The sequence below is a fragment of the Camelina sativa genome, chromosome 5, assembly GCF_000633955.1.
Source record: "Camelina sativa cultivar DH55 chromosome 5, Cs, whole genome shotgun sequence".
NCBI classification, from domain to species: domain Eukaryota; kingdom Viridiplantae; phylum Streptophyta; class Magnoliopsida; order Brassicales; family Brassicaceae; genus Camelina; species Camelina sativa.
In genome coordinates this window covers 7,831,033-7,846,422 of record NC_025689.1, presented here as the reverse complement: position 1 = coordinate 7,846,422, position 15,390 = coordinate 7,831,033, and the positions used below count along the sequence as shown (strand labels likewise).

General features: G+C 30.5%; 1 protein-coding gene across 1 annotated transcript; it reads right to left on the bottom strand.

Annotated features, from left to right (window-relative positions):
• On the bottom strand, positions 54-2,739 carry LOC104786077 (berberine bridge enzyme-like 4). The gene is made up of 3 exons (XM_010511402.2): positions 2,213-2,739; positions 984-1,470; positions 54-868 (listed from the first exon to the last, which is right to left on the bottom strand). The coding sequence occupies exons 1-3, from the start codon at positions 2,692-2,694 to the stop codon at positions 248-250; spliced, it is 1,590 nt and encodes a 529-aa protein (XP_010509704.1). The 5' UTR covers positions 2,695-2,739; the 3' UTR covers positions 54-247.

Sequence of the window (15,390 nt, the reverse complement as noted above, 5' to 3'; positions counted from 1 at the left end):
GTACTTCTGGTGACACTCGTACAAACCACTAAATGTAGTACTATAATTCAGAATAGGAAAAATATAATTTATCTTTTCAACAAAACGAACCCACAAGTAAAGATTGTTTTATGCCTAAACATAATACAAAGTATAGAGCGTTTCCTATGACAAAACCCAGATCCATATGATTTCTATATTTTAACTGATGTTCTTTATTTAAATTTAAAACCCATTGACTAAAAACAACAACGAAGTCCAATATACATCAACCAATCTTTGTTGGAACACTCTGTTCATGCCTGAAGAAATTATCAGGATCAAACTCACCCTTGATCTTCACCAACCTCTCAAAGTTCCCTTTGTAATACTTAGCCCCCCACTCTCTGACATCACTCCCTTCCTTATTAGTCCCCAAATCAAGATCCCTGTAATTCACATACGCCTGTCTCGGGTCCTTCGACACATACTGCTCCATGTAATCATACATTTCCCTAATCCACTTCATATGCTTGGCCTCACTCGCTTCCCCATCTTGCCAAGTGCTTAGCCACTGAATCTTGAACAAGGTCCCTTCCCTGTGAGGGAAAGGTGTCTCTGACTCGGAGATCCTCGACATCATTCCTCCGTAAGGGTTCCATATCGTCAAAGGCGAGTCCTCTGCTAAAAACCTCTTCCATAATCCTTCTAAGCCTTCTACTGGAATTGGCTCTTTCACAAAGTCTGATTTGGCTTTGAAGTGATTCTTAAACAATGATTTTCCCGCTAGTAAAGCTTCTGGTGCTGCACTGTTTGGGAATCCCGCAATGTACATCACTGACTTGATCCAGCTCATCTCAGTGCAGTCCTTCCCGGTTAGTCCTAGCTCAGGGAAGTCCTTCTGCATTATCTGTTGGGGTTGAAATTGCAAAAATAAAAAGTTAATTCCTTGAATTGTAAGAATCATAGAGATAAAAGAAGTTCAAATTTTACACCCATAAGTTTGAAACGAAACTCTATCGTACCTCCAAGAGACGTTTAGAGTCGCCGAGAAACTGAGCTTGGAACGACATCGAGATGGTTCGAACTGCCGATCCGGTGGTTTTGCTCGCCGGAGAAATAATCACGCGGATGAAGAGATCATCGTCAAGCTTATCAGCGACTTGTTGCCATTTGTACAATACATTAGTCCCGTCTTGCTCAAGCGTCTTCGTTACTGTGAATACCGTCACGGTGGCTGGAACCGGTACGAGCTTGATCTTCCAAGCGAGTATCACGCCGAAACTACCGCCGCCAGCTCCGCGAATCGCCCAGAAAACGTCTTCTCCCATTGCAGCACGGTCAAGAATCTTACCGTTGGCGTCGACGATTCTGGCGTCGAGGACATTGTCAGCGCCGAGACCGAACTTGCGCATCATCGAACCGTAAGCTCCGCCGACTAAGTGACCGCCCATGCCAAGGCTTGAGCATAAACCCGCCGGGAAACCATGGGTCTGGCTTTTTTCTTGGATCCTTTAAACCAAAGAAAGGTTAACCGATTAATTACCGGTAATTAACCGAAACTTAACCATGTTCGGTTTGTTCTTAACCGCCCATGCAATACTATGAACCAAATGTAGTTAAACCCTTTTTTTTTTAAAAGAACACAAATTACTAAATTATTAAGGTTAATAAAAAGTTAAATTCAATTCTAGACTAAATTAATGACTATTAAATAGTTTGTGTATATGAATGTTAATTCTAAATGACCAAATAACTATGTAGATGACAAAGAGAAATAAATAGTTAACTTAATGGAAAAAAAAGGCTACGAGATAAAATGTTACCAACTCTAACCACACAAATGTACAGATGCTTTGTAACAAGAACAGGAAAAAGCAAAGTCATACTTCAACCGACGTTTCTAGGGAATCCCACTAATATAAAGTTTATGATTAAAAAAGAAAAAGGTTTCCCCAATTGGCAATAGGTAATAGGCGATGGATATATTAGGAAATATCGTAGCTAAAGACGTCAAACCTTCCGTTACAATTTGAAGTCAAAATATTGCGAAGTTCTACCAAAATAAATCAGTAATACTATTATGAAAAGAAAAAAAAAATCAATGAAACTTAAGTGAAGCAACTTTTGTTTATTGTTACGAAACAAAAAGAACAATTATCGCTATTTAAAAATTTGGTGTTATGCTTCAATTTTTGTCTTTCCTATTCAAAAAGTTTGGCCTAGCTATATAAAGTTATGCGTAAAGCGTTACCTATAATAAACCTCTCCGTTGGTAGCACCAGCGTGAGCCCACGCGCTGTTACTGTCCAAATCGACGTCGACCTGTCTAAGCTTCGACAAATCGACGACCACAAACGACGTCTCGTCCCCGGCGACGAACGAGAGCCCTTCGTAGTCGTGGCCACCGCTACGTACCCTCAGCTGAACCTGAAGCTTCTTGGCACAAACGACCATTGCTTGGACGTGCGTCTCGTACAAAGGCTCGAATATGAAGACAGGCTTCGGGTTCGACGGAGTCAAGTACCGGAGATTCTGTGCCGTGGATTCAAGCTCCTCTTTGAACAAAGTAGCGTTTTGGTCAGGTGAGAAGAACGAAGCCGTTATCGGGAACGAGACGTCGGAGTTGTCGACGAGGCACTGCATGAAATCTTGTTGTAGGGTGGTGGATGAAGACGATGGAACCGAGACTAGTAGTAGCGTTACAAGAAACGCAATCGGTATCGCAAACGCCATTTTTCTTTAATGTAAATGAGGTTTTTTTGCTTTTGGTTGTTTGAGATATGTGTTTGGGTTTATATAGGAGGTTGATGTATGTGTGGTGAGGCATTGTGAGATGGCTTACACGTAAAGTTGGTGTAAATATTACATCATTGCTAGATTTGCATTATACTTCTAATCTTTTATTTATTACTAATATTGTATCAACTTCCGTTGCTACAATTTTTTTTATTTTTATTTTTCTGATTAGGTCGAAAGTAAGGGGTTTCTTGGAGTTTATCACTTAAACATATAATCAAACATGATGTTTTGTTAACCAAATAAGGAAATGAAATGAATTGTTAAAATATCCAAGTAATTAATTAGGTCAATTCATTGCATTGTCCTTTACTTCAATGCTATATTATCTGAATCTTTACATGTGAATTTTATATCATTACTTTAGATATAACATTACTATATTGCAACATTGTAATTAATGTTTATATCATTACAAGACCTGAAGTAACTATTAAGACCAATGTGCAAGCAAAAGTATAATTAACGATGATATACACAAGTTTTGTGTCTAAATAAAATGATTACTAAAGGTCTAAATTTAAATTATTAGATAATTAAAGTTGTGAGAAATGAAATGTCTTTTAAAAGCAAGGAACAATTTGTGCCTTTAGGGATAAACAATGCTAATACGCACTAATTTCAAAACTTTCCATGGATACCGACATGACTTTATGTTTTTCACATCTAAAGATAGCGACAACACCACTATCTTCAGTAATTGTGGCGTGAAGCCTTAACACATTCTCTCATATCCATTTGATTTGTAATTAATCTCATTTTAATGATCACCCCTGTGTTAATCGTTTATGTTATAATTCAACTTTGACTAGTTAATCCAAAAATCTAGCTACACATACATTATACAGTACACTTTGTTTTCTTTACAAGAATTTTCACGAACCAGTTACTACAAAAAGTAAAACGTATTTTAATCAAACAAAAAAAAAACGTAACTGATGTTGTAATGTCAACTTCGTCCTCGGCATAATCGAAACTGCAACCTCTATTTTGTTTTATTCGTTTTTTTTTTCTAGAATTAATACCACATTTGGTGCCTAGTATTTTGGATTAATGTAGGTTTCGATGTGAGATACTACTTCTTTAGTTTTGGTGAAAGAATTGATGTGAAAAGTGTTGTGATTGATGGTATTCTGAGCTATGTAGCTTAAAAGCAACAAAGTGATATTGTCTAACGTTTGTGACTCAAAAGTCTCATACTTGCTTCAAAGTCTTAATTTGAAGTATCTCTCATATAACACACGCTTGACACGCAGGCACAAACATACACACTGTATGTAACACACATATTTTTTTTTTGTTTTTTATTGCTACCATCTTTGTTTTCTTATTATTTATTAGTCTTTTTTTAATATTCAATGCTATTTTGACTCTAGTGTAAAATGAAACTGAAAAATCAATTAAAGATACGAACTATTTTCGACGAGGTCAAAGTCAAAAACATTAATATACTGCACTTTTCACCAAACAAGGTCGTCCGTCCGATTGCACTCGTCTTCTTTTAAGATTTGTATAACAACAGATAAAATAAAAGTCCCAATGCTAACCACAGAAGCACTTATATTTTTCGTAATACATTTTTAGTTCCTTATTGCATGCTTTGCCTTAATATTTGATGAAATTTAAAAGATACCAGATAGGGATCATCTTGGGAGTGCCCCCGTTAATTATTAGCACTTGACTACTTGAGTGGAAAAAATGAGTCGAACATCGACGTTCGTTAATTCGGAAATCTCATGGCCTTTTGACTGCACTAGTGGTTACATAATCTTCCTTTCATCGAGAATGTGTTGTTGTAATGTTTCCTTGTTTTTTTTTATCTTTTGTTTTGCCAATGTACATATTCTAGGTCTTATAATATGTAACACCTAAACTTTTCATCTAATGATGTTAACTGTTTAGCAAATAATTCAAACAGTTAGTTCAAACTTCAAAAGCATAAGATTTCTAAAAAATTCTTTGTAAAGTTCACATGGCGTGGTATACTGTGATTCGTGAAGGACCCTAAATTTTTTGACATAAGGAAAAAGTGTAGTAAGAAAGAAAAAAACTAGGCTCATGTGATTCTCACGAGAGTTAGTAAACCAAAATAATAACATATGGACTTTGAATATTACTGAAAGTCCACGAAAAACTCTTGTAAAATTATTTGATATAAGGGTTTTTCTTTTTGTATTCGCAGAGGGCCTCCATAAAAGTTGAACGGACGGTTCTATATATGTATAATTTGGATCAAACTCAAATACAAAAATTTATATAGTTTGCCAATTACAAGTAAAATCTACAATGTTTGAAGAAGAAAAATTATACGGTAAAATCTGATTTTAATTTTGATTTAATAATAGCGACTATACAATCACATATATCTGCTTCCACCATTTTCTTTTTTACTTTGTTTCCACTTGGGATAGCAACGAAATGCTTTAAACAAACTGTTTGTTTAGGGTAATTGTTAAAAGAAATATTTAATACACTCTATTCCACTAGGTCCCTTTATCTTCTGAGAAGATGTATCAGTATGACTGGTCAATATTTGCTTCCTTATTCAACCATACGAAAGTGTATCTAATGTAAAGTACAGTTTAAACTTTAAACAAGTTGTATAAGTTTTTGAAAGAAACTGAGAACAAATGCTTATAAATGTCGTATTCACATAACAAATGTAAATCCGACAACTCGGTCAAGGCCACCCAATCTAGCGGCCTCATACATCATAGTTACCTTTGCTTTACTTAAATTTCCTTCACCAAATATCTTCGTTTTGGACATTTTGTGAGTTTCTATCATTTCTCTTGATTTCAAGGGTGAATGAATATTATAATTAATGATATTAGATGATGTTTCGTTGAAAAATAGTATGTTGGAAAAAGTTTAAATTAATATTTCGCATATATTTACATCATGAAACTTTAAGAGTTACCAATTCAAAATTGATCTTTAGAGTGTAACATTTAGTTGGTTGTTTTATAATCACTAGGTTAGACCCGCGCTACGCTGCGGGATACTTTTTGTAATTATTTTTAGATTATTGAATTATTGAAAATATAATTTTTAAAAAAATTAGATTCGCTGTAAAAACTATGGTTTATACAATGATAAGATAAAAGATGCATTAATAAAATAAAGATAGAGAAATTTCAAATTTAAGATGATTTATAAATATTTACATTTAAATCGGATAGACTTAAATACTTAATTGTATAAATAGACTAACTAACTCTAATGTATGTTCTGTTTTATTTTCTTTAAATTTTGTGGAACAGATATATTATTAATATAGTTTGAATTTGTAATGTACTTTTTGTAGTTTATACAAATTTAGTCACATAAATATATAGTGTTTTTTTATGGTCAAAATTTTTATTATCAAGCACAATTTATTACAATGGTTTAGCATTCTTAAACTGCAATCTCAAAAACAAACTTTCCAAAAACTTAATTCCAGATAAAACAAAACAAATGCAACTATACCATGAATATGAGCTCACATATTCAATTAGTTCATAAAATAACTCAATATTATATCTAAAGCAAACACTATTGAGCTAAATCCTATAATTCCATACCAATTTGGACAATGTTCACAAGCCAGAACTTGTTTACATTATATTAAAGCTTCCAACTTTATTCATAATCTTCAATCACCTAACAAATAAATACTCTGAAAGTGTCAAATTTTCCTTTTACCCTAGAATCATGGCGTATGCCAAATTCGTAACGAGATTCAATCGGAAAAACTCAAAATTTCTCTTCTATCCAAAACTATGAACACAAAGATAAATCCAAAAAAAAAAACTCATAAAAAGTCTTAGATTCGAAAATAACAACACATTTTATTTTCCACATGATCCACAGTCTTGGCTTTTGCTTAACTCGATGGAATTCGAATTAAAAAAAAAATAGAAAGAGGCAGCTGCTAGAAGTGGGAATTTTTTTATTTAGATTTATTAGACCATCTACATTTTATGGTTCTCTCAAAATAATACATTAATTGTTTTTTATATTATTATATATCATTCACGCAAACGGAAATATGCAAGGACAGGTTGATCTAGTATTTAAAGACACCCACCTTACCCAAAAAAAAAAAACAATTGGTCAATATGGTCTCAAGAAGCCTTCATAAATCAATTTTCACAAGTTTGATACAACAATATAAAAAAAACTGGGAAGTTTTTTTTCTTGGCGTAGACCCAATTAATATATGTGAAAATATACCAGTTTGACACAAATTTGTCAATTAATTGCTAGATTAACACTCCAATTTATCTAATAACTAGAATGACACAATTTTTAGGTAAAATGACTAAAAACCCAGATTTTTTTTAGCTTTTTTTTTAAAACGAAAATACAATATAGCATTTAATATTTTGATTTAAAAAAATGATTAATGAAAAATATAAAATGATTAAAAAATAGACTAAAACCCCAGAAAATATGTTATTATTATTTTTTTTTAAAACGAAAATACAATAGCATTTAATATTAGCATTTAATATTTTGATTTAAAAATATGATTAATGAAAAATATAAAATGATTAAAAAATAGACTAAAACCCCAGAAAATATTTTATTATTTTTTTTTAAAACGAAAATACAATAGCATTTAATATTAGCATTTAATATTTTGATTTAAAAATATGATTAATGAAAAATATAAAATGATTAAAAAATAGACTAAAACCCCAGAAAATATGTTATTATTATTTTTTTTTAAAACGAAAATACAATAGCATTTAATATTAGCATTTAATATTTTGATTTAAAAATATGATTAATGAAAAATATAAAATGATTAAAAAATAGACTAAAACCCCAGAAAATATGTTATTGTTATTTTTTTTTAAAACGAAAATACAATAGCATTTAATATTAGCATTTAATATTTTGATTTAAAAATATGATTAATGAAAAATATAAAATGATTAAAAAATAGACTGAAAACCTAAAAAAATTTTTTTTTTTTTTTAAAACGAAAATACAATATAGCATTTAATATTTTGATTTAAAAAATATGATTATGAAAAAAACAAAATGATTAAAAAATATGATGTTTATTGTTTTAATATAATTTTTAAAAATAAAGTATGACTAAAAAATCTGCTGTCACTATATCAACATAAAACAAATCTGTTATCATTGTATTCATATATAATAAATCTGTTATCAAGCAGCAGATTTTTTAGTAGGAAAAAACAACTGTCATAACATAAGAAAATCTGCCATAACGTATATTGTGCATGTGGGTCAATATAGCAATTTTAAAAAGACTTTCGAAAATCTGTTATCAAACAACAGATTTTTCCATCAATCCAAAAATCAGTCATAACTTACAAAAAATCTGTCACCACTATATGTCAAACTAGCAATTAATTTTACGTTTATAAATCTGTCGCAATGTGACAGATTTTTTAAGTGAAAAATAAAACTGTTACAACAATCATAAAAAATCTGCCACAAAATTCCAAGAAAATTGACTAAAACAATGAAAATCTGTCATGACTTTATAAATAAGTATGTCGCGTTAAGAAAATCTGTTGTTCACAAAAAAACTGTCGTTACACACTTCAAATAAATCTGCCAAAGAAACAAAATCTGCCGTCAAACTCTGCAAATTAATCTGCCATCTAAAATAAGTCTGCCAAAGAAAAACTGCCATTGACAATAAATCTGCCACTTGCAAATTAATCTGCCATTACTTGTATGGCAGACTTTTATTAAAAAAAAAAAAAAAAAACGAAATTGCAGGAATTTTTAACCAAGGGTAATATTGACTTTTTTTTTTCCTAACAAAGCAAAAAAGGGTATTTTCGGTATAAAACTAACCTAACTGACCCTTAAATTTTAGGAGTTAATCTAGCAATTAACTGCTCAATTTGGGTCAAACTAGTGATTTTCCCTTAATATATCTTGAAACTTTTACATTTTCAAGATTTGGTAGTAACAATCATTTATTTTTATATGAAGAAAGGCACGTTACTTGATAAAATCAAATTAATCATATTTATTTTGCTTTGTCCATGTAATTAAAAAAAAGCTGAGCTGTATTAATTGTCTTAATTTGATAGATTGTTATTTTTACTGAAGTGTCAACACCTGCTTCAATACAGAAGCTGAGGTGTCAAGCTCTGAAGAGAAACACTCCATCTTTTATTGTATTGATTGTGAATCTATAACTTAGATCTATGGACACCGAGTGAGAGGCCTACCACTCTTTTATAAGCTATATAAGTAGCCGGCGTTTTAAGTGCCATGGGTCCTGGCCAAGAGCGTTATGCAGAGGAAGGGAAACGCCTAAACTAAGTGATTGGTAACCTGATTTCTTTTCTTTTCTTGTAGAGAAATAAAGAGATGATATGTAGCAAATCTATACTAATAGTGTATCCATTGTGCTAATGTGGACACTTTCATAATTTGTAAGTGTAGATTTATGATTTTGTCACAACGTTAACATTGTAAATAACATTCTCCATATGGTTAATCTAAAAAATCATGAAAAACATTCAAAAACTATATTTGGATAAGAAAAATTAAGTAGTTAGTTTTTTCAAAGTTTATAAGTAAGGGTTAACTAGGTACCAACCCGCACTATGTGCGGGATAAATTGATTTAAATAAAATATTAGATAATAACCCGCGCTGGTAGCGCGAAATTTTTTTTTTATTTTGTGATTTGTTAATATTATGTTTATGTTGTATCATTCATTTACATGTTATATAATATAGTACTATATGGTGAATTTTGATCTATATTAAACTACTAATAGGTAGGCCTGGAAACTACTACCGATACCCGTATTGGACCCGTTTTTCGGTTTGTATCCATCCCGAAAAATATACCCGTAGCTTTAGGGTCGAGTGAATGGTATAATAATTATATTATCCATAAATAATGATCGAGTATCGGATATTAATTTAATTTTTGAGCGTCTCGTTACCCGTTTTATTACCCGACTCATAAATATAGGTTAATATTTTGTAGAATAATGTTACCAGCGTGAGGAAATATTTATGTAAATTTGGATTTGTTTGTTACAAAATAATAGTAGAAAATTTATTAATTCTATACATTTTATAAAATCATATATTTAATTTACTTAAGGTCATACTCTGATTTCGACCCATAGTTGGTACTACTATTTGGGTTTGGTGCAATATCAAATTCGTTAATTATACATTCGGTAAAGCCAAAAAAATCCAACATAACATGTATTGACCCATGATTTGATATTACAAATTGATGTAATCGTGTTTAGAGATCTTAATATACTAAATTTACAAATTGAAGTTATTGGTATAACATGTTGTATATTAATTTTATAGGTGAAAATTACAATTAGGTTATGTATATTATCAATATTATACACTTAGTATTGTTTATATAGTGAATATTGTGTATAAACAATTAAGTTTTAGCCAATTAAATAGTTTGTTATTATTTCCTAAGATTTATGAAACAATAAATAGAGTTTTATTATTTTGTAAACAAATCTAAACTTTTCTTTTGTTAGTTATTAGAATAATTAAAATATAATAGCATTTTCGTAATATGTCACATCAGAACTGGTTAAATTTTTAACAACATAGCTTAAATAAGTATATAGATATATTTTAAAAATATAAACAATGTTGTATCCTAATTTTAATATATATTTGTTATTATTAAATGATTTAGATATGTAAATATTTAATCTTAGTTTTATAAATAAATTTAATTTTATAGTTCTCTAAATAGTTTGTTATTGTTTCCTAAGATTTCTGAAACAATAAATAGAATATGTTTAATTATTTTATTACATAATTTCGAAATAATTTTATTATTATTTTATTAAATAATTTCAAAATAGTTTTATTAATGATTTCTTGTAATCTAATAAATTAATAATTACTATTTGTTTGGATAATCATTTTCAGGTTACAACAAATTAATATTAAGATTCTGTTATTATATTTTGTATTAAAATACAGTGGCATTTTGTGTAATATTTTACATGGAGTAGGGTTATTTGTTTAAAGGGTTGCTTAAATAAGTATATAGATTATGAGTAAAATTATTATTTAAGATTTAAGATTCGTTTGTATAAAACAAAATATGTAAGTAAAGTTTTTTTCCGTTTATTCAAATTTCTTTTCTATAAAATATGTTTTACCCGTGAAATATTTGAACTTGGAAAATAATTTTAATGTGGTATAGAAAGTTTTGATGTCTTTTGTGTTTCTAAAAATCAAATTTACATATTTTATGTTTGACATTATTATTTATATCACTATACCATTAAATAGATAAAGCAATATTTTTTAGACTAATCGATTTAATTTCAACTAATCTTAAGTTTAAAAATGCAATGAGAAAAATGATAAAAGTGGTAAAGAAATGAATAAGTTTTTTTCTTGTTTGTGAAATATAATTTACTTTTAATAACTAAATAGGTTATAAAAATGATAATTAATACATTTTTGGATTTAATATTTAATCAAATATTTAAAAACTAATAGAAAAAAATATTGGTTATAATATTTCAATAGCATATTTATATAAATAATACTCCCTCTGTTCTAGTTTAACTGTCATTTAAGGTTTTTGCACACAAATTAAGGAAACTATTAAATTTTATGTTTTGCCCTTCATTAATATATTTTATAATTTTTTCATTGGTTGAAACTTTAAAACAGCAGGGATAAGATTGAAATATTCATCAAACATCTGCATTGAAAATCTAAAACGACAACTAATATGAAACAAAAATTAAATCATAAAACGACAAATAAATTAGAATGGAAGGAGTAATAAGAAGAAAGAGCATTTATTAGAAAATGTACAGGAGCTTTGTAATCGCCAACACCTCAGCTTTTTTGTGAAAGTGCTTCTCTATTAATATATAGGGGATACTGTGTTTAAAATCTAAAGGGCCTAACAAAACCAATGGGCTTTTATAACACTGGCCTTTCCTATAACCATCGTCAAGTTACACTTTCGTATGGTTTTAATGTAAAGTACAGTTTAAACACGTAGTATAACATTTGAAACTTGGTTTTCAAGTGGTAATTAATTTTAGATAACAAGAGTGATGGTATTCCTAGTCTTTTATTTGGGGTCCCTTGACAGCCTTGGGTTCGTTCATTACCTTAAACATTAATGTCCATCTCACTATATGTCTAAAACAAAATGTCATAATGGGCTCCTCACTTGTCCCATATCCGATCATTTATCTTTTTTTTTTTTAACGTCCGAGCATTTATCCAAGGAATTAATTTTCTTGTGCTCCTATCCCAAAAATTATTTTCTTGTTTCCCCTTCCTATAATATTTAATTTATTTTCTTTTTATTTTTAATGGAAAAATTGGTGAATAACTATAAAATTTTTACAAGTTTGATTCTATATTTGAATGTAGAAAGTATTATATATATTTAACATTGTTTTCAATTTTTTTTTATATATAAAAAATATTTGTTTTACATTTCTTGCCTTTTGAATATATTCATATTTATTTTTTAAATTTGCATAGTTAAATTTAAATTCACATATGTTGGTTTTAACAAAACAATCAACTTTATTTGAGAATTAGATGTTCCTATTCATTTTTAAACGATCAATGTGTAACATATAAGCATTTTATCTTGCAATCACAAGTTTCATTTTCATTGCTTAACTCCATGGTTAAACTATAATATATGTTGTCCTATTTGTAGGAATAACAACATACTTATTTAATTTATTTAAAAGAGCAGATGATTAATCGAAATAAACATTTCTCCAAATTTTATAATTCAATTAGTGAGTGTACTAAAATACTATGTCACTTCAAATTTAGAAGGAAACACTTGGTATTTCTTTTTAAAAAAGTCAAGACATATATAAAAATTTATTAATATTTAACTCACTTTAAAGACATTAAAGGTCATTTAGCTCAAAAATAATTTCTATCCAATAATTTCATACATTCCTCCTACAAATAAAAAAAATATATATATATATGTTCAAGATTGTATTTAAATATTACATAATTTTTAGTTAGCTAAATTTATAGTCACATATATACAATATATATCGTTTCTCCTCCAGCACATATATACAATATATATCGTTTAGTTAGCTAAATTTTTAGTTAGCAAAATTTATAGTCACTCCTCCAGCAGCCTCAATCGCTTCTCCTCCTCCTGAAACAATCACATCTCCTCCGCCAGTAGCAATGGGTGAAGCAACTCCGCCTCATTCACCATCAGAAATCTCTCCTCCTCGGCCAACATCAAACGAAGAACAGCTTAATCCCCCATGGCTACCACAGGTAAATAGAATGAAATTGGTCGGTAGGAGTGGAATAGGGACCTTTGTGTTTTGGTACAAATAAGGTTGCTTGTACAACTACGGGTACAACTATTCATTACAGTTGTCTTTGTGGATTTGCAGGATAATGATGAGGATACTCAACCAATACATCCAGAGTTTTACTTAGACCAAAGCAATTATACAAAGTGTTGTAAGTTATCATCAAGGTCCGAAGAGAACAAAACCATAGCTGAGTTAGAGAAAATCCTTGGGGAAGATGAGAAGGATTGGTTTCGTTTACACCCGCAATTTCAGCATATTTGGGACATGCATAGGGAGGAGAACCACAAGTATACGGGTATGTGGTTACTTTTGCTTCGAACGGTTTGTATGGACAAAGATAGGATTTGTTAGTTTGTGGTGAATGGAGTTCCCATCAGGTATTCGCTTTTGCTTAGAGAATATGGCCTCATGTGTGGTTTAAATTAAGATTTGCTTCGAACGGTTTGTATGGACAAAGATAGGATTTGTTGGTTTGTGGTGAATGGAGTTCCCATCAGGTATTCGCTTTTGCTTAGAGAACATGGCCTCATGTGTGGTTTAAATTAAGATTTGCTTCGAACGGTTTGTATGGACAAAGATAAGAGTTGTTGGTTTGTGGTGAATGGAGTTCCCAAAGAAGAAGAAGAAGAAGATATATTTATCCAGCTCCACATGCATTATATCAAATTTAGCTTGGTTCCATTCTAGATAACACAAAAGATCATCATCATCAAAGATATATATTGGTTTTTTAGGATTCACTGAAACTGGAATGTAGCTAAACTTCATCTTCGTCCCTGCAGCTACCATCATCTTTTTGCATATCTTATCAACCAATGCAGAATAAGTAACATGCTCAATAGGTGCTTTCATCAAAAGAGCATGTCGAACATCTTCTCTTGAAATCCATTGTACTTCATCTCCATTGTTTAAATAATTTCCCCCATAATCAAAATGAATGAATGTGCGAAGATTATTATTCATTACTCCCTGCAAATAGAATACAAACTAACATTAGAACAGTTTCCGCTTTCCTTCAGTTTTACCAGTTGTATCAGTTAATATATGTTGTACCTACATCTGCAAAAACGAGAAAACCTAATCCAATTTCTATGTAGCTCGATTCAACCACTAGGTCCATAAATTATAAACGTACTATGACTCTAATAGACTTCAACAAATGAGAATTAACAAGATTAACAAACAAAAAAAATGAATTTATAACAAATCTAAGAATATCCCCAAATTAGAACACATTACAAATCTAACACATCAACACTACCTACACAGAAAAATGACTTTTGCATACTTGGACAATTACAATATATTGAATTCATACATCTTACTATTGATTGTGCTTAAACATATATGCAGTTTTAAAATATATGAATTTCATACATAAACTTTTGATTTTGTGTCTAAATATACATAAACTTATTTAATGAGTAACTCTGTTAGTCTTTCCGTTAAATCAATATGACGTGGAGTCTACGTGTCCAAAAATAATGAAACGACGCCATTTTGGATTAAATTGAAAAATTAAAATTCAACCAAATTGAGTAAGGCTACATTTGAACCCCCGACCTCTGTACGTCAATGGAAGCTAAATACCACTGATCTACATAAGTTTTTCTTATAATTATAACGAATATATATAGATATATATATATATATATATATAATAACAATGGTGGCACATCATCTTCTTCTCCCTAACCCTACTTCTTCCTCCTCGCCATTGTGGAGATGTGGCGGAACGTGTCGAGCGTAGCTGCCCAATTGAAGACGGCGAAGTCATAATTTAGCGAAGAGAGAATGGTGACGGTGACCGAGCTTCGAACGGAGGAACCTGAGGAGAGTTTGTGGAGTTAGGGTTTCGTGATGACTGGTGATGGAGATTGTTCTCAAGGAAGTTGTCGAAATTGGAGTGCTTGGAAGATGGAGAAAGAGTAAGAGTCGGAGCAATTGAGGTCTCCGGGAATTTTGGAGGAGGAATAGGTATTCTGTAAATCTCTGGTGACGGCGGAGTGATCGCGCCGGGAGAAGACTGGACTTTGAGACGAGATTGATAATGTTCTTCTTATTCCATCGCCTTACTCTTTGTTTTGTCAAACAAATCGGAAAACAAAATTAAGTCCCAACTTTTAACGATTTTGGATTCAACTAAACTGGAATAAACCAAGATTTAATCCATTTTTTAAACCCTAGAAAATCTAGAACCAGAAACGCTTCTAGTGAAGAATATGTGGGGTTAGGGGGAAGAAGATGGACCGTCATTGTTACATATATATATATATATATATATATATATATATATATATATA